At 44.2% G+C, this 21970-nt stretch overlaps 1 protein-coding gene across 24 annotated transcripts in view; it reads right to left on the bottom strand.

Annotated features, from left to right (window-relative positions):
* MAPK8IP3 (mitogen-activated protein kinase 8 interacting protein 3) overlaps positions 1 to 21970 on the bottom strand; it is a 75922-nt gene that overhangs the window by 38087 nt on the left and 15865 nt on the right. For 10 of the 24 annotated variants that reach the window (XM_054210526.1, XM_054210515.1, XM_054210505.1 and 7 more), the window contains exons 2-7: positions 14176 to 14296; positions 13324 to 13394; positions 12477 to 12568; positions 9532 to 9555; positions 5855 to 5999; positions 335 to 581 (exon numbers count right to left, since the gene is read on the bottom strand). In XM_054210526.1, the coding sequence (XP_054066501.1) occupies positions 335 to 581; positions 5855 to 5999; positions 9532 to 9555; positions 12477 to 12568; positions 13324 to 13394; positions 14176 to 14296 (700 nt within the window). Of the gene's footprint in view, positions 1 to 334; positions 582 to 3041; positions 5757 to 5854; positions 6000 to 9531; positions 9556 to 12476; positions 12569 to 13323; positions 13395 to 14175; positions 14297 to 21970 lie in introns of those variants that run through there. The other 14 variants (XM_054210522.1, XM_054210520.1, XM_054210525.1 and 11 more) reach the window with 9 other exon arrangements.

The following is a 21970-nucleotide window of genomic DNA, read 5'->3' on the forward strand; positions in this document are numbered from 1 at the left end:
AGAAACGGCTTTCCAAAAGCTCCGTAGACTAAGATGGGACTTGACTGTGCATGAAAGAGTTTCTATGATGTGGATGAATGCAACTGCAGGGGACTGAACTCAATAACCTATTCCCATCCTGTATATTTGTGAAATTATTCATGTCACCAACGTTTTAAAAATTTGTTGCCCAGAAAACTGCTAACACGTAGTCAGCCTTGTCTCACTCATGTAACTTTCTAAGCAAGGCTACCTCAAATTCTGTCCTTATGAAGCCGATCACCCCTCAGTCTCCCGGCCTCTTCCTTTAATACAAGCACCGGCAAGTCAATTCATCAAATCATAGGTTCCATACCTATGCTGACATTCCTCATCTCCTGCGTGACCTGGACTTCCATGTTCCGGCTGTTCCGCTTTTCTCGTGCCCTCTTATTGCTCTTGGTCGTGCCATTGTATTCGCTGATGGGCTGGATGCTCTCATTCAAGGGTGTGACGGCAGCAGAGGGCACAGATGACGTGGGGGTGTTGGACTTGGTTCCAGTGGTGCTTGGTGTGGCAGCTGCTGAGGACTGCCCAGATTCGGACATTTCATCTTGGGGGCACTACAGCAATTGCAGGGTGGGGGAAGGACAAAAAGGGAAAAGCACAGCTATACATTTAAATGAATCTCCCATTTGCTGGCATATGGCTGCCTTAAAGCTTTATGGAGAATGAGTATTGCTCGCTGTACCAGCTACACGTCCAGCGCTTGCCGGTGACACCAGGCACTGCAACCACAATGAAGCAGTGAGTTCTCGTGCTGAACTCAGCAAGCAAATCCCACCTGTGAAAGGACTGATATCCTTCCTCCTTTACTACCAAACATTGCTTTTCACAAGTCACATCAGTACATGATCTCTTCATCATGCATCTCAGGGAAAGTGGCCTTATCATAAGTGAAAAGCACCTGCAGCTCACACTGACTACAGTGGAAGCTGAAGGGCTTTGGCACTTGCGGTAAGCCAGGCCAGTGTTTCCCAAGACCAAAAGACAACACGGATATTGCTTGGAAAGGATCTGAAGTGGTCTCTTAGAGGTCTTGGATGACGTCATTACTGTAAGCCACCAACACAACCTGGATGAGAGAACAGCAAAGTGGTTTTGACACCAAAGTGCAGAAGCAAAGCGACTACCAAGCTGGGATGGTCTGACTTTGCTAGCGCAGGAGACCTATGTCCCCATACCACCTTATGTAGAAGCTAGCCAGGCATGGATCCAGCTTGACAACACAGTAGAAACAGGTGAGGTCTCCCCACTTCCAAATGACAGGATGACAAGACCCAAGAATTCAAAAATCAGCAGCTGACACATTAACGTAGGACATGGATTACCAGTGTGAAATGCACACAAATGGCTCTCAGTTTTACAGACTTACAGACATTACAGCCCCACTTCTTGTAATACCACCTCTTGAAAAACATGGAAGGCTTTCAAGGCTCTGTCAGGATTTTATACTCTAACCCTGTTTGTCAATTAAAACAGCACTGCTTCACAGTCAGCCCAATTAACATCTTGACCGATACTGTGATCACTCCCAGACCCAAATGAGACCTCCCCACATTCTTCGTGGCAGCCCACTCTAATTACTGTCTGCAGGGAGATGGCAAAATTGATGTTGAGGGTTATATGTGATGATGAGTTGCAATTGGGTGCAGTGACATTCAGCATCTGCACATCCAGATCCAGCTTTAATCTTTACCCCTTGCCTCTCCCCTCCTGGGCAAATACTAGAAAGATCCTGATTCTGCTCAGAGGCTGCTCTGAGCCTCCCAACCTTGGAGCTGTGACGCTGTTTCACTTCACTAATTTTTAAGTGTCGTTGTTCTAATAATAACTTCCTAACATGACAAAAAAAAAAATTCCAAATGGGATGAGAGAGAAGACTGAAAAAAAAAAATGGTGACTTAACCCTTTGCAGCCTTTTTCTTTTTTAAATCTGGAATCTTATTAAGATCTTCCTTTAATTAGACTGGCCTCTACATGCTTATCTTAAAACACCCGGCTGTACATTGCACTGTCAAAGTCAAAGGTCGTACATTGCATCTGTGCATTTATATTGGAAATCAAGATTTTTTAAAACCGTGTTACCATTAAATGCGATCCATATTTTGTATATAGTTTCTGCACTGTCAGTCCAAACAGCACCCACGTTCCCACATGGACATTCTACTCGTCTCCCCGCATATTTACTCATTTTAGCATCAGGACTGAGACGGAGACTTTTCACTTAGGTTGATAAATGTGAAAACCACACTTCCCACCTCTACTTCACATTCCTGTTTCAAGGAGCTACTTTTTGTTAATACATAAAGAAAAAAAAAAGCAAACCAGGTTTTGGAGAACAAATATGATCCAGTAAGCCTTCAACTGCAGTTTGCCTGCTGTGCTTCCTAATGTACAAAGGGACAAAAAGTATCAAGGGCAAAGTGCAACCGTAAAACCTCTTTCTCCAAACAAAACTTTGGTTTGATGAAAGGATTCAGAGATGTTCTTGTCCCCACTGTAAGTCTATAAGCATAACCAAAGTCCGTGAGCATCTTAACACTGTAAAAGAGACACCGAGGTGGGTCCAGACGTCATTCCTTGTTCTTAGGAACTAGATGTCATTCAGAAAACCTGCATCATCAGGTCTATAGGGCGATATTTGTATCAGAGATATCCTGTAACTTCTTGTTTATTGACATAATCTGCCCCTCACTCAGAACACATCAGTGAGTAATGACCCTGCTCTTTCACTTAGTCTCTGGTTATACATCTGAGTTTTATATTTACCTAGAAAACGTACTTTATCAACCTACCAGCCCGCATTGGAGAAATTCCTCCCAGATGTTAATACTACTAAGGCGTTCCTCCTCAGAGTCCAGAAGCTCTATCAATCTCTGCTGGTACCTTCCTTCTGTTGTCCCGAGTGCTCCGTTAATGCTAAGTATACCACTAAGTGCACAGCTCTCCTCTGCAGCGTAGGAGGCATTCTCCATAACCCATAGCTCACCCAAAGAATACTCTCCACAACCACCACTTACCTACAGCCATACCTGTCAACCTCCTAAACATCAAATGTGTAGTAGTGACCTCCAAAATGCATTGCAAAGGCCCAACATTCATAGCAGTCATATGTCACCATGAGAAGCCCAACTGTATGGTTATAACACTGAAAGCATAGTACATAAAAACAAAAATGTTAAGGACTTTCATCTCCAAAATATTGTATAAAATAAATGTACAACTGAACGTAAAAATAAAATAATATAATGACAGCAACTAAACCAGAAAACAGTAATAACAAGTATAAAAGGACACTTAAAATATAACTGCAGCATGGCCCCATGAAGAAGGAAAACTAGTCAGAAGAGTCAGGATATACGTACTGGGAAGGCGAGGTGTGTGTGTGCAGTTGATGTCAGTGAAATATCAGAGCTGCTAAAGAGGCAAGAAGTGCATGAGCAGTACTGCTGAGATTTCAGTCATGCAAAAATATTTAAGAAATAGCATTCCAGTCAGAGAGCGTGCAAGAAGCTTGCAGGAGGAAAACTTCCATTCCAACTTGCAAATCTAGTCAGTCAGTCAATCACAGCCTTTAATTTTTCATAGGTTTGGTCTTTAGTCTTAGGAAATCCTCTGTAACACGCTACCCCATCCAAGTCTTCCACAACCCAAGCTACCCAACTCCACCCTACCAGCTAGCCTCCTTAAACCCACCATCCCACTTCTGAGTTTCCCTAATGAGCACCAACACAAATCCCGGCACTACCCACCAGATACATCTGGAGTAGCACAGTACTACTTCTGCACAAAGCTTTCTTGTAACCAGAAATGGATTTTTTTGCCCGACACCACCACCATCACCAGTCAGTAACCATCCATCACCTGAACTTGGACATAAAGCTTCTAATTTATCTAGGTTCCTCTTGCATCCTCCTGCGCTGCAGACGCTGGGTTATCAGTGAGAGCCACTCAACTTCTTTCGGAAGTTCTGCAATGGTACCGCTTCAAGAATTATGCCTTATCAGGTCTGTGGAAGATGGATCTACCTCCAACGTCCTCCCAGCTCTTCTCTAAAAACGAACCCCTGCCACACACACCTGACTGCTAGAGAGCTTGAGGGCACATTGACACCATAGTGTGCAGCACTGCCTGGAGATCCCAGGGAATAAACTGGTTCCAGAACCAGAAGCAGGCTGGTCTCTCTGCATTTTGGTTGCTGTCTGTGTCCTTGCAGCAGTGTTGTATTGGCACAGCACTAGTCTGGAAAAACACATCTTTATTTCCACCATCTTTAATTACATTTTTGCACTGTGGCATTGCTATTCCCTAACTCCAGGCAAAGCTCTCCAGAAATGACTGTAGGACCTGACTGGCATTCTGCAAGTTGCTACCTCTCCCAAACTTCTGTGCTTCCATTGTTCCAAGAACAGTCTCCATCCTATCTAAAGATCTTGGGTTTGGATTTCCAACTCTCGTGATGGCAGAGGGTTGATGAAGTGCTAAGGTCTGTGCTGTGCCAGGCCTGGCTACTTTACAAAGTTAGTGTTAAAAAACAGATGTTGCTTCTTTGTTTTCTGCATAGATTTTTAATTTCTCTAAATTTCTTGTGCTACGCACCAAGGAGGCCACTCCTGCAGAGTCCCTCAGGCCACAGTACCATTAATGTAATCTGGAGACAACACAGAATGGGTATAACAAGAAGTTGGGTTTTTTCTTTCTTTGCTTCTTTTCCTTCTCTTTGCCTTTACTACCTCAATGTATTTTACAGGATTAGTGATTTACAACTTCTCAAAAGGAGACCAGTCCTTAGCTGTGACATATGAAACACCTGATGTTCCACAAATTCCAGGCAGAGAGAAAGTAAAGTTTATCAGACACTTCTAGAGCAGACCAGAAGTTCTGTGAGATACTGGTGGACATACCATCGGCCATGCTGGGCAGATGCACCAGGCTGGCTCTCAGGCCTGTCACCATGAATTTGTGGAACATCACTCAAAGAGAGGAATTTAGTGGGATCCTGAGCACAAAGACTTTGAGAAGTCTTCAGGTACAGCACACGGGAAACTTGGGTCACCATGTGTAGTTTAAACTGTACATAACTGCAGCGAGACATCAGGGTCTTTGGGCTCAGGCCAGTCTCCGAAAGGCAGAGCAGAGCACCACAAGCAACAGGCAGAACCACGCAGCTGCTTCAGTGCAGTTGCAATGCTGTGAGGTTTTTCGCAAGCCCCAGTGCAGAAGGCAGCACATTGAAGGTGACAAGTATTGAAGTAGACAATGCAAGTCTGGAGCAATGACTAGATATATGAGGAGCTGAAGACCTTTAAGCACAGTGCAAGACTTGGGCATCTAGAGAGGATTAGGAGCCCTTTTTACTGAAGACAGGAAGGCCAGAGCAGCAATCAGTCAAAAAGGACAAACACTGGAGAGCAAGCGCAATCCAACGCCTGGTCCCAGCAGAGGTGCAAAACCACTGCTCTTATGAAGGGGGAGAGAGGGGACAGGTTCCACCATTTCTCCCAAATAAGCTATAAAAGGTGAAGGATTTATCTTCCCTAAATCCCTAATGGCCTCCCCATGCATTCCTCTCAACTTGGGGCCAGCCAAATAAAGGAGATTATCACCAAGACAAGAAGCGTGAGGAGCTGTGTCAAACCCCTCCTGCGCCATACGCCAGATCTGCAAAAGAATATCCTCCCACCTACGGCACAGCTACCAAGGGAGCAGACGCACAGCAGGGAGAGGCTGCAAAGGGTTATGGACACAGATTGGTCTCCATCTTAATGAAAATGCGGGATGTTATTGACAGTGGGAGAGTGGGAAACCCTTGCTCCGTGATGATCTGTAAAACCTTGTAGCTGGAGTTGGACTGCAGCTGGCCGAGGTCACTCAGGTGCCAGTGGTCCAGTGTTGGGACGATCTTGGCCCCTATCTGCCCACGTACCATGCCATCCGCGAGGGGGAAGACATTCAGAGAGTTAGGACGTTCCTTCCTGCTAAACAGAGAAACAGAGAGAGAAGGGAAACCAATCCGTTAGCCGTTTACAAGGTTCTTACAGAAAAGAAACAGCACGCTAGACTATGTGAAATATTAAGTCACTAGAAATTGAATTGCACTCCTTCCCCTCACGTAGCAGCTGTATGAACTCCCGCACTTCCACGGTGTTGTCTATGGACCCATGATGTCTACTACTAGAGCCATACCTCTTCCTGGGGAGGCTCTAAGAGGGAGGATGGGGTCAAGCGACCACAACAGGCACGACTGACTTCTCCATCAGTATTTGGGGGGAATGCAAAAGTGCAGGGAATCATCAGCCAATTTAAGTCAGTGTGTCTTCTGAGAAACAAAGGCACTACTGTGGGAAGACGAGCCACAGCAAACAACTCTCACGGCAAAAACCCAAAGCTCCCATAAATTCTAGAGATGTCATCACTGGGTCGGAAAAGAGGCTTTTAAGTAAGAGTCATCTACATGGCACTTCTGTACATTCCACCCCAAATTTGGTTAGCTCCAACAGCAGAAATCAGAGGTTTTTAGATCATTTCCAGTACTAAACAAGAAAAAGAATACTTGTAACTCTCTGATCCCCTCTCTCCATATTACAACGCACACAAAATTCAGAAATTAAACAAAGGTATAAATGAATGCATCATTCGTATTGGTGAAAAAAAATGTAACTACAGACATCTGCCATCTTATTTCTGGCAATTGCAGGTGACTAGCTAGCTGTGGGTTTGATTCTGAATATAAAAGCTGGCACAGGTTTTGAGACCAAGTTCCAGTGGGAGAAAATCTAGAGCAAGCGGCGGAGGTGGAAAAGGCTGCAGTGGCATGCCGAAACTGGCAACTGCTTCCTGCTAAAGAAGCAAGCCTGCAGGGCTTCTGAAGGGCTTGCACACACATCCATTTAGGGGATAACCTCAGCAGCCCCCACCAGCTGGACTCCAGTGGCCCTGCAGAGACAAACCGAGCTGATCCTCTGTGTGACAGGCACCCACAAAGGGCTTCCATGATGGTACTTCACCTACTGCTATGTGGGGTTTCCACTTATTGGTGTGGGGAGTGATGAAATCCACCCTTCTGTACACCAGTATTTAATAACAGTAGACCTTCATGTGCCTTTTTTTAATGATTGCCAGCACTGGTCTGATGACCAGGCTAGGCAACCATCACAATCACCTCCTCCGTGATCGTGGGTGAAATGACTACAGCAGGACCCAAGGCCCCCCGGGAGGTATGCAAACACACTAACGCAGGAGGTGGCACACGAAGCAGCTCATTTATGGAAGAAGGAGGTGGAGTTGTTTACCATGTTTATGGAGAGACCCAAAATGCCCAACCTTCCCATTCTCAGCACTGCGCAGCCAACACAGCGTGCCGCACCGCTGCGTCAGTGCCTTCTGCTGAGGAATAATCGTGTGCGATGGCCTGTCTTGGGAGAGACAGAAGGGGTAGCAAGGTGTTTCCAGTGTGGCCCAGCAAGGAGATTTGGGATGCGCTTTTCCTAAGAATCTGCAGTAAAATTCTCTCCTGAAGTTCCCGAAGACTCATATGTGGAAGTTTCACTGACAAATCCTCTTACAAAGGCAGCAGGTAACTGGATTTTAGAGGAAAATAGATCATTGACACAACCTGATTAACCCGACTTCCTTTTCTAGAGAAGACGCAATTATCTTTCAATGGATTCAAAACCAGATTCATATATAATAGGGATTATCAGTTTCCTTGTAGCCTTTCCACTCTAAAGGCATCTTTGGTGCTTGTTACTTTAAAATATTAACAATCACTGACAGTTTATAGAAAACTTCCACGGCTGTTTGCCTAAATACTCATTTATGACCTCTATGCTGCCATTTACGCCTGCTCCTAAGAGGTCATGATGCCAGAGTACATTTACCTCTCTTCATCCTACTGCTATCATCCAAGACCATGAAGGTTTCTAACAGCCGTGTTTTAAGTTTCTAAACAACATACCAGGGAAATTTTTCCCCTAATGTGAAACCTTCATCCTGGCACTGTACTGATCTAAAACCCACAAAAAGTACAGTTGGTTATGTATAAGAGATTGTGAAGAGATTCAAAACTAGATATTAGAACTTTATGCCACAAAGATGAAAAATTACGACTTTTACAGTTAAACAAATAACTCAAGAGTCCCAAACAGTCTGCCTTTAGAAGAATCATTCTTTTCGGCAGGGGGGGGGGAAATTAGGCCATTTTTTGAGCTGCTTTAACCATTAGTTTGGTATCTTTCCTCTTCTTCAGGTTAGAATGATGGTCTTAAGGAAATCATCCTTCACAGGTGTATGTAGCTGGAGCAATTTTCCTATAACTGAAACACTCCTTGCAAAACAAGTGGTGCAGTCAGAACATCTAACAACATGCCAAAATATAAACGCTTTTGTGACTATGCTGGGATGGCCTGACGGAACTCACTGGCCACACTGAGAAATATGAGCCATCCCAAACACATGGTGATAGACATTAAATTTTACTTCCTCTTTAGGTAATCTCTATCAGATTTCTTTTCAGAACTCATAGCTTATTTCTACGCTCATATACCAACATATGCACATTTAAAACACAAGGAGATACTGCACACCGCTGAATGTACAGGGAACGTATGAACTTCACAGCCCCTGCTGAACAGAGAACAGAGGTACAAAGTACCCGGAGCACCAGAAGCTGTAGGATCTTCAGGAAAGGATTGTAACGTAGACTGTTAGGGAATCTCCTTGCTGAGCTTCTTTGGAAACACCTTCCAGACTCTTCTGAACCTCTCAGGGAAGGGGAAAGAGCAAACGCCATGCAAGAGCTAACTTCAGCTTTGCAGTCCTGGGCTGAGCACCAGTCTTTGAAGAGGAGGGTCTACATTTTGAGTGCTGGAGTAACCTTCATATACCCAATTCTTTCCAGTACAGGGTGACTCTGAGCACTTGGTTAGTTCTACCTTGCGTTACAAGGTAAACGGTAAACTCCTCAATAAAGGTTTCCAGGGGCCAAAACCTGGGATCAGGATGCTCTACAAGTACCACCCTAAAGCTTACAAAACATAACAAAACTATGATTTGTTTGCCAGCATTTAAGAACTGCTCTCTTCCGCAGGCTCCAGGCATAGAACTCACTGCCCAGCCCAAAGTCAGAAGTGCCTTTGAAGAGCTGCCAACAGTGACATGCATTTTCTGCCCCACTCAGAAAATATGCATGCCTTGTACTCTACAGTAAAATAAGGGAGAAAAGACAACTTTTTAAAACATTCTGGGATGTAAAGTGTAAACGTCCAATCACAGATCCTGGTTTGGGACGTAATTTCTGCGTTTGAGTACACAAGCTGGTTCTTCATGTGTTCTCCCAGCAGCCTGGTGGCCCCCTCCGCCTCACCCAAACGCGCAACTCTAACGCGGGTGCCAGGAGACAAGGAGGGCAGACATGCCAGTACAGTACATTCCCAGCATCACACTGTTGCCACCCAACAGCAACCTCCAAAACTAGGATTAACAAAGTTAAGATGCAGCAATAGGATTTACCTTTTCCTCCATGACTGGCGATGACTGCAGTGACAAACATAACAGCCAAAACAGAGCAGAAACCGCACAAAAAGCGAGACAAAAAAACAACCATTAGAGAGCAAAGTCATGCAAACATGCAGCTCTACAACAGATAGGGGGTACGCATGCACTGTAATCCACACCAGGTGGAAGCGTGCACCGTACCCATTCCCCCTCTTGGATGGCGGTCGATACACCCCACACACACACCCCAACAGTTCTTGCACAAACTCCTCCCAAGTGACAGGCAAACCTCCTCCTTGTACTTATGGTCTTATGCAAATACGTGCCCCTATGCAGTCTGACACACCCCAGCACATCCACAGATGAAAATAAATAAATGCACTCAAATTTGTGTGACAGGCCGTGAGAAAATATGCCTGTGTCCCCTCCCCCATACCCCGGTGCACACCAGTGCACCAAGATACACAAGCGCTGGTGTTCACCCCCACCCAGCTGTGCGGAGACACAAAAACGCACGTCTGTCCCAAGGACTTGTGCACAAGCATATACGAACACAGAGCTACACACACACGCACACACGCAAACAGCGCAAAGCTTGAAATGAAGGAAAAAGTCCCGTTTCCCACTGGTGGTTCCTACAAATTCAGATCATACCCCATCAGGGGCTTTCGTACACATCCAGTGTTTCTCTTTTTTTTTTTTATCTCCAAGGAGACTAGCCATATGCCACACTTAAAAGGGTCGAGGACTAATTTCTCTAATATGGAGAGGCAATTCTTGATGAAAATTTTGCCCTTCGTGCCAGAGAATGGCAGTCCTGCAGACATAACCGTTAACACTCTTCACTGTGCATCTTTTTCACAGAGCGATAACATAAAACCACAGTTAATCTTAGCTTACTTGAAAGTGAGGGAAGGAAAAGCTCATTAAAATCAATTTCTACCACGCAGTCCAAGTCCAATTTGGCAGGTGCATATATGAAGCACCCTACGACAGAGGGAGGCCCTAAGCATGCTTTTGCCTTATGGTACTTTTATATTTTACTGTATAAGTCCTTCCACAGATATATTCTTATTTATACAAGGCTAAGTGGGAAGGGAAGCCAGCCTAGCACACTTATCCCGTTTCAGCTGTAACACTAGGATCAGACCATGTTCTGGGACCTCACTGTGGACTTCCAGACTGCGAGGGGGAGAGGAGAAGGAGAAAAACAGCCTGATAAGGGAGATTTTACGAATGGAAGAACAGCTACAAACTACGGGTTCTTTTACACCATATCTTCTCTTCCTTTCTGTGTTCCTCATGCCTGTCTCTTTTGCCCGGGAAGGCTGCCATCCATCTTTTGATTTATTTTTTTTCCCCCAATAGATTTTTATATTTTACACAATCCAATTGCAGCCAGACTACAAACACTGTATTCTGCAATTATTTTTATTCTGCTCATCCACTCACTGTTGTGAGACTGATTTACTGTTTTGCAGATAAAAGAGCACAAAGTTAACTCCCTCAACAGAACCCACTCAACAACTACAACAGCCTTTAGTTACTCCTCTCTAGAAGAAATACTGTATGGTGTTCTTTTCGGAAAGGACTGTTTGACTATCAGAAGAGGAAAGGCAAATAGTCCCCCTTCATTCACATATAGTTATGTCTTTCCTTCCTTTATGTAAGGCTGTGGTAGCCTTAAAATGAGAGTATAAAAATCTTATCAACTGATTCAGAATAAAGGATCTTTCTTTGAGACATCAGTAGCTTCCAGCTGCAAGTTATTCTTGTAGCCAAGGCTACCGAAGTATCTTCAGTTATTATAAGAGGTAATGAAATAGCAAATAGGCAGTATTGGAAAAAATTCTCCACCGAGAGGGTGCTCAAGCACTGGAACAAGCTCCCCAGGGAAGTGGTCATGCCTCCAAGCCTGTCGGTGTTCAAGAAGCGCTTGGACAACGCTCTAGATATACGGTTTAACCTTGAGGTTGCCCTGTGTGCGGTTGGGAGTTGGACTCGACTCGACAATCCCCATGGGCCCCCTTCCAGATGAGGATATTGTAGGACTCTAAGGCTACAGGGAATCTGGCAGGAATCCCAGGGTAGTTACCAAAGTTTATGAAGATTCACATCTTTTTACTACTCCCTTTCCATCCTTCAAGCCTCTTCCATTGACAAGGTGGGGCTGGGTTTCTTTTTCTCTCCCTTTTTCTGTTTTACAACACCCAGTCAAAACTTTGGCAATTTGAATTCAGACTCTTCCAGAGCAGTCCAGTACAGCACCAGGGAGCCACAGCAGACAGACAGTATTACGTGTCCTATGCCAAGACCTGAAATTTCCTTTCTGTCACAATTTTTGTGCTTCAAATTCGTTCTAAGACTACAAAAGACTTCTTCTACGTACTGAACTTCTTTCCTACCACTGCCTTCTCTAAGCAAAGGCTGGTTCTTACTGGTTTGGTGCTCCAAAAACAGGCTCGGGAGGAGAGAAAAAAACCAAATTTCTTGGGTGTAAGTACATCTATTGGATGACTGACTTACAGAAAGCTTCCTTTGAAGGAACAGGGCAAAAAAAAAAAATCCTGTAACAGCTAACACATTTAATGGCTACGGTTTTGCTGGCTATCACGCATACAAACACATACACACACACGCAAACACTTTATTTGACACCTCCATCCATTTTATGGATAAACATTCTACATGCTACCTGAGGATACAAACGTATTTTTCCAGAGGCCCCCTATCAATAGCAGCGTGACAAAGCCTAAGCTTTGTAACAGAACACAAAGGTCCTCGTTGTCAAGCCTTAGAAAACGTACCCACAGCTCACCCACAACCCATTACAAAAAAGCTTCAACTACAATCCATGCCACAGGGAAAGATCCTGCTTCTGGTTTCTCTCTCTCAAATACCCGTGCTCAGTTTGTAAGTTCCCACACAGCATACGTGACATGGAGAGGCCCTGGCCCTACCTTCTCCCAGGCAGACTCCCCTCCGTTTGATTATTTGCCCCAACCTGCTGCATCTTGGACCGCTCAATGTGTTCCACGTAGGTCTGGATCATCTGTGAGGAGAGAAAAATCCATAAGCCAACCAGAGGAAAAGACTCAATTTCTGCTTTTGTTTGATCTTCTCCAGGATTCATTTCCAATTCCCTTTCTTTTTTTGTGTGTTCCCTTGTCTTTGCTCGTTTTCTAAGCTGATGATGTAAGTGAATGGACTAATCTGACAGAAAATCTGTCAGTAAATTGTGTCAGAAATTACTTAAACTCAATCTCATAACGTAAGAGTAATGAAAGATCATATCCAAGAATAACACGAAATGTCTCCTGGAGGCTCACTGGCAGTAGGAGATGAGGTAGTGTGGCACTGTTCACAGAATCACAGAACAGTTGAGGTTGGAAGGAGCTTCCTGGGGTCCATCGGGTCCAACATCCCTGCTCAAACAGGGTTACCTAGAGTAGGTTGCCCAGGACCATGTCCAGGTGGCTTTTGAGTATCTCCAAGGATGGAGACTCCACCATGTCTCTAGGCAACTTGCGCCAGTGCTTGTCATCCTCACAGTAAAGAAGTTTTTACTCATGTTCAGAGGCAGCCTTCTGCGTTCCAGTTTGTGCCAGTTGCCTCTGGTCTTGTTACTGGGCACCTCTGAAAAGAGTCTGGCTCCATCCTCTTTATACTCTCCATTCAGGTATTTCCAATATTCCCAAAGCTCAGAAGTTCTAGTCATCACTAGTATTGTAAAGCTGAATTCTTTGACATGACTTCACGTATAGGCTAAGAGTTTGTTTATTTCGAAATAATGAGATGACATCCTACCTCTGTGTGACGCTGATGTAGAGCATTATACTCTTTCTTCATTTCTGATTCACGTTCCTCCAGTCTTGAAACTACCAAGGGAAGATTCCAACCATCAGCTAACACACATCAGCTCTCAAAAGAAACTAGAAGTCTCAAAGCATATTTTGTTAGAAATTAAATTATATCTACCGAACAAAACAAACAGAAAAAGAATAATGCACATTGTGGGATCTGGTCTTCATTCCAAATTCAATTCATGGGTACTCCATGTTCCCGATACGAGCAGGACAAATAGGGCAATAAGACCACAGAAGCAGAGTTCTTCAGCAGTAGCCTGGTGCCCCCTAAGTGTCCTCGTTCGACAAGAATTTAAATTTTCCTCTGGGGTGGGTGCCTCTGGCTATTTGAGGAGCAGGAGTACTGGACAAAACACCAATGAATTCTGAGGGAAACCTCAGCCAACAAAACACGGCTGCATGTGTTAAGGAAGTATTTGTAAAAATAAATAAGTAAGTAAACAAACAAATAAATGTGTAAGTTTATATGAGAAAAAAAATGGGAGGTTCTATTCAGGGAAAAGAGAAACTGGAAAGCAGGTTCCAAAGCTTCACCAATGGCCCAAATCTTGCATCTGGAGAGACAGCATGCCCCACACAACAGAAGCAATGAAGTCTCTACTAAGTTAATGTGGATACACCCCATCCTTTAAAAGGGTCAGAATTTTATACCAAAGTAAGGCATAACCAGACATTTCAGGCTTTTTGTAAATTACATTAAAACAAACAAAAAAGTATGAAAAAAAAATTTTAAAGTAGCAGTATATGTGTGTGGAAGGCAAAGTGTATAATCATGGTGTACAACTTTGCTTACTCTGATCTGCATAGTTTTTGGTCTTCAGCTCCAGCTGTCGAGTCTGAAATTCAAGGTGTTCCACTTGGATTTGTAGTTCTTTCTTCTCCTGCTCCAGTGCATCTTCAAACTCTATAAACTTCTGAATAGGGAAGAAGCAGAGAAGGAGGCATGGATGAGCAATAAATGTAAAACGTGTTCGTCTTATATGACTTTTCCTCTCCTCACAAAGAAAGAAAAATTGAGAGAATATAAATTACAAAACAGGAAATAAGAATGTTTAAGAACTGTAATTACTACAATAGCATTTAATCAAGCTGAAGACTATTTTACATGAGAAAGTATTAGCTATGTTTGGCGTATAATTAATAGATAAACTATGGTCCAACATGAGTTATGTAAACCAGTGCAACTCTATCATCTTCAGCAACGTTGTTCTTCCTTATGCCAGGCTTAATTTTGATTCCCATTGATTTGATGTCAATGAAGACAAATTCTGTTTCTATGGTCACATACATATGACAAATACATATGTCGGAAACCTTCAGGCCAGTTCTTCTATTTGTGCCGTTTTAAAAAGCTTCCCCTAGAATTCATGCGGTGGGTAAGTTTTGGAAAAACACGCAAGTCTTGTGGAAAACATATCCACACCTCTGGGCAGCTGAGAGCAACCTCTGCACCCGGAGATGGTGACCTGCCCCGGCAGCAAACCCAAAAAGGGTTCTGTGGCACACGGGAGCCGAGGGAAGGAGGAGATTCTCGCAGCAGAGTTTAACAAATCTACACCTAAAAAGAAAAAGCTCGGGTAGGTGTTCTCGGCAAAGAAGGGAGGGAGCTGATCGCTCTCATTAGCAACAACAAAGTGGCAGCTGTGCACATAGCAGCGGCACCTCCTGCACGGAGCATTGGGCTGAAGAAAAGATTTTTACAGATATACTCATTTCACAATGAAAACACAACAGAAAAATACCTGATTTCAGGTTATTATTTCTGTAAAATGTCACTTTTAACCCAGGAGCTTTAGCCATGTGTTGCACTGGACACCAGCACATGCAGCAAAGAAAATTAAAATGTGTGAAACACTCAATTTAGCTCCATTGGAGTGAATTACACATTACTCTTGGTAACAGCTGTAGTCACAGTTGCTTTCATTACATATTTAAACTAAGAACAGGGCCGCTGGAAAGCGAATAACACCTTCCAGTCTCTGAGTACACCTAAGCAAGGTCCTGTGCTATACGTGGTCACGACAGCTCTCCTGCACAAAACACTGCTGCACACCCATAGGCAATAATGACCCACAATCCGTACTTCTGGACTCAGAAACTGAGCGGTTCTAACAACAGCTCTGACACAAACTCGTGGAAAAATCCGTGAGGCTCAGAAAACATTTGCTCTGTTAACCACATACATCCTCTCCGCAGCAAACCAGGCATAAAGCGCAGTCCCACCACGCTTCCAATGGCGTAGGGCGCTAAAGCTATCTCATTAGCTTCAGAACAATCCCGGCCTTACAAACCCAAAATTTCGAGTCTTGTTACATTACTCCTGAACAGCTACATCCAAGGAAGCTAAACCAGAGTTGTCTGCACCAAACAGCCCAGTAATTAAAACACAAACCCGTCAGGTGAGCGGCAAGAGCACGACTGGGGCTGGGAGCAGCCCTGGATTCAGAGCTGCAGAGGATGAGCGCGACCAGAAAATAAAGCCGAGGGCTTTAATCTACCTTTAAGATGTTTATGAACAAGAGGAGCCCGCAGGAGGTAACGCGAGGCTATGAGGAGCTCACGAGGATGCTCTGCTCCTGGCCCTGCCTCTCCTCTTCTCCGTCTGATCACGAAACGCTCCTTAGGTCGAGCTCTAACAGATTCCCCAGCACACACACATTCTCTGGCTGAAATTTCAAAAAGTATGGACACTGGAAAAGCAAAGCCTGCTCTCACCCTCCTCTGCACTCTGCACGGGGGAAAGGGTTGCTCTCTGCAAATAATGCCACCCAAGGGGGCATGGCAATTTTAATTAAACAAAGTCAAGCCTCATTGTACTCTAAAAGAGACAGACTCTGCTGAAAATTATTTTTGGATAAGATTTCCAGGGAAATGAATGCATTTAAATGCGCAATAAGATTATTTTATGAAATTCTGCACATGAAACAATACACACAGTATTTGACTGCATTCTCAGGATAAGCCCTGTGCACGTTTCCTATGACTTTTAGGAGAATAATTAGCAGTGACACCGGAGCCATCGTTGTGTTTGTGAACTGAATCTTCTCTCTGTAGACAACTGAAAGGCTACATCATTTATTATTCTTGCAGACTTTTAAAACTGTTCAGTAAATTCATCTGAACAATGAGTCAGTTTTCATTCCTACATACCTGTATTTATAGAAACAATCAAGAGCATTTTAGCCACGTCTCATTTTCCTGCACTCTGTGTTCCGCAGTGCCTTTAATCTTTAACTGGGCTTTTAACTTTCTTTTCCTTCCTGCCCGAATTTATTTGCAAGAAGGGTTTTTTTCCCCTTACGGTTGTTTTTCACCACTATTTTCGAGAAATACCAGAAATGCCAGTACCTTTCTTCTACTATAAAGGAGTCATCTCAGGCTAAACATTTACTTTTCAATTAAATTTTAAGACGGTACAAGGTTTCAGACTTTTAAGTAAGCATTTTTTCTCTGAGATGTCAATTAAACATTGAAATCGCTCACAAATATCCAGCAATCTATTTTACGGATTTTGAGAAATTTATAAAGCAATTCACTTTGTAAATTTTCAGATTTATTCTTAAAACATTTTCCAGAACCGCAATGTAATTTCAGAATGTGTAAAAAGACAAAAGAAGAAAAAAAATCCTACCCGACCCAGCTACACTGAGCAACAGACCTAGAGAAGCAGCAGTTTAACTTGCTCCGCTTGGAGGACTGATGGAAGCCACGCCAACAAAAGAGCTATTTTCCTACTTATAATCTCCATCTCCTCGCAGGGTTTTGCTGGAACCACTCTGTGCTAAAGCTCTATTGATGAACCCTTTTAATTACAGCCAAGGGCTAAATCCCCATCACATCACACTGGCTCAGCTTTCACCACCCTCTTGGCTCAAGATGCCCTCCTGCTCCCAGTTCTCCATCCGAGAGCGTGCTGCCCAGGCTAGGCAGGGATGAGGTTTTTAGCAGGAATAAAAATGAATGGACTTCACGGAAAACAGTCGCAGATTTCTCGACAGTAAATTAGGAAGCAAAAGAAGGTACAAGCCCAATTTTATTCCCAGTATGTAGGTCATCTTTAATAGGATTGCTGGATTTGCTACTGCTGTTTTGGTTTAATTCAGAGGAAAGTGATTGAAAGATTAAGTCTTCTGCAAATACGGCTCAGTCGTCTTATTCAGTCCTGTCTACTTTGCAACCTCAAAGTAATCAAAGAAACAGAAAACTAGAAATCAATTAACCATTTGGAGGAGAAAGAGACGTGGAGACAACAACATTAAAAATTAATATTACCCTAAGTATCTCAGTGAAGAGCAGCATTTCAGATAAAGGTATTGCAGTATATCCTGTCCCGTCTGCCGGAGAGATCGAACGATGACATTTGCGCGCAGGGACCTAGGGGCTCTCTACTCTCCCTGCCCTGAAGCACCTTGTACCTGCTCCTGCATCAGAAGCCACCTCACCTGAGGTTCTCCCTGGGCATCAGAAGGTCCAAAGGGCCGAGAGCAGGACAAGTCCCAGATCCAGAGAGGAGTGAACGGCCACGCCAGCAGGATGAGGAGGAGAGGTTTCGCTGCCAGGGCGGTCCCCGAGGAAGGCAGGCTCCTGACTGAGGAGCCGGCTTAGCACACACTGTCACTGCCGCTCACCCTTTGTGGTACGAGCAAGCTCTGATCAGGGTATTCAGGCAGGCTTTATTTTCTTGCCAATAAGCCAGCAGCAGACATTTCATACAGCACCTGGGGAAGACCCTTACTAGGCACTAAAAGCAGCGGAGACTGACATGGCCTTGCTCAGGAACCTGAGCACATCCACAAGCACAACAAAGCAGTGCCAGCAGTTTGGGGAAAACAGGCACTTCAGGCACATTTGTATTACTCTTGTGAGCAACAGCATCCATAGGCAGAGACAGCAGAGGCAGCACTTTGTCTACCACAGGATGCTGGGCAAGGTCCTCAAGCGGCGGCTCGTGGACCATGGCTCGTACGCGGCTGCGGAGGCCCGGCCGAGCAGCAGCGCCCGGGCTGGCCGCCGTCTCTCCCTGCCCTCACTCAACCTGCCAGGCACATCCCATACCGTATGGTGCTCTGCGCCGACCCTTCCCTTCCCATGCTGCTAACAAACTCATACCAGGGCAGGAGAAACAGCGAACACAAACTGAATAAAGTATTTTATTATTTTTTTTTAATTTTTTTATTAACCAGACTCACAGAGGCACAAAACCAAGCCCACGTTATTGAGCAAATGCAGCTCAGTACATAAACATCCATAGGCATTTCACATTTCCCTTTTTTTTTTTTTCCTGGGGACAGGGTACAATCCTGGCCCTACTGAAGCTGCAGGAATGTTCTCAGTAATTCGAACAGGACCAAGATTTCATCCCGACCTTTTAAACTTCCTAAAAATTAACAGGCAGAGGGGACACTAACTTGAAAGTCACCTTCCCACCTGAACGTTTTCTGTCTGTAATATTTACAAAAAGCACCAAAACAGCTGTAATAGAAAAAGAATCCTTCCGGTTTACTCGTTTCTTCTGTTTCTCATCTAAGTTTGTGCACAGCCCATCCTATCTAAATCCTGCAGTTTGATGTGCAAAGATGAAGTTCCACATCTCTGTGGGTGCTAACTAAAATCAGCAAGCCTTCACAATGGAAAAGAATATTCACATGAATCAAATTCATACTTCTGGCCTCGGAAATAGTATAAATTCCAATGCCTTACTGAAAGCAGATATTACTCTTGCTTCATTATAAACTTAAGATTTAACAGGGTAAGAGTGAGCCAAAAGAAAAACCAACAAAAAAAACCAAACAAACCAAGCTCCACAGCATAGCTTAAAGTGCCCAGGGTACTAAGTTTAAAAAATGAAATGCAAATTTGCTGACTGCATTCTTTCACTTTAGTGCTGCCAAGAGGCAAAAAAAAAAAACAAAACCCAACCTACAGTGCTGGGAAAGAATCCCAGGCTCAACTCGCCGCTCTGGGCTGCCCTTGAAGGCAGGTGCTGCAACTGATTTTCTCTGATGTCTCTGCATGGAGCTCAATTCAGACCCACACCTCAGTGACTTCACAGCTCCCAGCTCCACCTTTATGGACACGTAACAAAAACATTTAGTAAACAGAAGTAAAAAGGACCAGATTAATTCCATTGATAGCTAAGAAAAAGTACTCTTTTTTTTTTTTTTGATCCCACTATGACAAAGTGGATGGTGGACTGGAAGAAGAAACAGCCCACGCTCCCAGTAGTTCTTAATAGCGAGGCTGACACAGTGGTTAATATTTCTACTATTTTTTATTATTTTAACTAATTTTTCCAGAGCCCCTACACTTGCTTTCAAAGAATAATTTCTTAATATGAACAGTTACAGTTAAACAGTTAATAACCTCACTGATCTAAGAAAACGAGTATGAAACTGCTACATATAAAATTAGTCACATGGATGTTTTTCTGCTAGCCTCTATCCCCAGATTTCAAGCAGGATAACTGGTCTGTAACAACTCAGGATTATGACAAACAACGGCTCACACACTGGTCTTTACAGGAAAAATATCTAGCATAAAATCATCTTAAGGCAAGAGAATGCGCATTCCTCTGCAAAGCAGTGGCACGATGCAGATCGCTTGGCTTCCTGCGTTACTGCCTTTTGCAAAGGAAGAGGATGACTAAAAATAGTAGCATATAATCAGAAATCATCACATCACACCAGTGATAAACCAAGCAGAGAGCCAGAGATGCACATCTATGCAGAGATCTCGCTACGTGGCCTTAATCTGTGGTGACTGGCAGTGTGCGCAATGGCGACGCGTGCCAAAGGCAGCGTGGGGGTCAGTCAGGCCGGGCCCCTCGCCCCCATGCTGGCAGGAGACAGTGGCAGTGCCCCGGGTGTGAAGGCAGCCTGCATGAGGAAGCGAGGAATGCCCACCTGGCAGGGCATCCGCTGGTGAAGCGGGAAGGGCTCTTCCTCGCCAAGATCGCCGCAGCCGCAGGGAGCCCCCAGGCGAGGGGGCGGTGCTGGCTGGGGGTCACCGCACAGCTTCCCGGCGGCACCTCCTCGGGCTGGCAATTTAGGGAGTTGCGTGAACAGTATCTTGTCTTAGAAAGCCGTGACGAAGAAATAGATTGGCTCCTGGCTATTTAAATCTGAGCTGTTCAAAACCAACTCTCCAGTCCCATGATGAGGCCTGCCGCTGATGAGTTTTACATGCTACTCAAGGTGAAGACTTCATTCCATGCTCTTAACAGGAGCCATTTCCCTCAACGGCAACTTTGGGAAGAGAGATTACTTCCTTACAAAGCACATGTGTACCAGGTAGTGTTTGACACTCAAATCATCAAGTCACACTTTCTTATTTGGAGCTCCTGCACAGGCAATAGCCACAGTGGGATACCAACAACGCCTGAGCTTCAGGAACAGACTGTTAAATTCAGAAAAAGGATCCTTAAATTAAGCCAATTCTCAGAATTACGGTGGTCATCAGTGAAATGGTTCCTCGGGAAATAACTTCCATTTCAATGGTTGATATCAAGGTAATTCTGCTTCTCACTTTATAAGCCAGCCTGCATTGATGCAGCTACTTTTCAGAAGAGCACTAGAGAGCTGTGTAAAAATAAACAGTTAAAAATCTCAAACTATGAAAAGATGTTCATATTTTTATCCCTACAGGCATTTTATGTAAATTTTATATTCAGCAAAGCTGAAGTAGAAGGTTAAAGAATTGACTCTTGTCTACCTTACATCAACGTTAACTTCCACTGCACGAAAACATTCCTTGTTTCTACCAAGAAGAGAGGCAGCGCAGACATATTTAGTGTTTCCCTTGTGAAAACAAGGGTTTTTGCAAATATTTAAAGCTGCTCTCCCTCACTGGCCTCAACAGTTGAAACATACCCTCACACAAATAGAAAAATACAGCCACCAGCCCACACAGTAATAAAAGCATACCTGAGTTTCCAACGTGCTGTATCTAACATCACATGAATTTTAGAAACACATTGGCTCCCTGAGAGCAGAGTTTCACTAACAGGTAAAAAGGGACTCCTTGCATTTCACCTGATAATCACTCATGTCCGCTCTCCAATGCTTCCAGCTGACAGATCCACGGGTTTGAGGGTGACCCGAGCAATGCTCACCCTTTCTCCTGGAAAGCCCTTGCCTTCAGGAGACCCTTCTCCCGGTGACCCAGGTCAATCTCAGCCACAGCACCTAAAGAGTGAACCCCGGATCCCCCTGCAGTATGCTCCCCAATTTTCCCCCGGATGCTCCCCAGCAGTATCGATGTGCAGTGAAATCCCAATACATCTGCAATCACATAAAAGAGACCCCAAACAGCAACTGTGCCACAAGAAAACGTGCAATCAGTAAGTGCAAATTCTCATAATAGCCCACACCCTCTCCAGCTCAGAAGGATCTTAGTTACCACAAACAAGAAGTTCCTACCTCAAGTATTCATTTTATAAGACCTAGTTCAAAAGACCAACTGTAACACTCCCACAAGCGCGCTGACAAACAGCACACAGTCCACAAGCTGAGAAGACATTCAGCTGCAACTGTGAAATGAAGCAATCCACAATTTAAAACCCCTGACTACACCACATTTCTTAAAACTCA

The sequence above is a fragment of the Rissa tridactyla genome, chromosome 8, assembly GCF_028500815.1.
Source record: "Rissa tridactyla isolate bRisTri1 chromosome 8, bRisTri1.patW.cur.20221130, whole genome shotgun sequence".
Classification (NCBI taxonomy): Eukaryota; Metazoa; Chordata; class Aves; order Charadriiformes; family Laridae; genus Rissa; species Rissa tridactyla.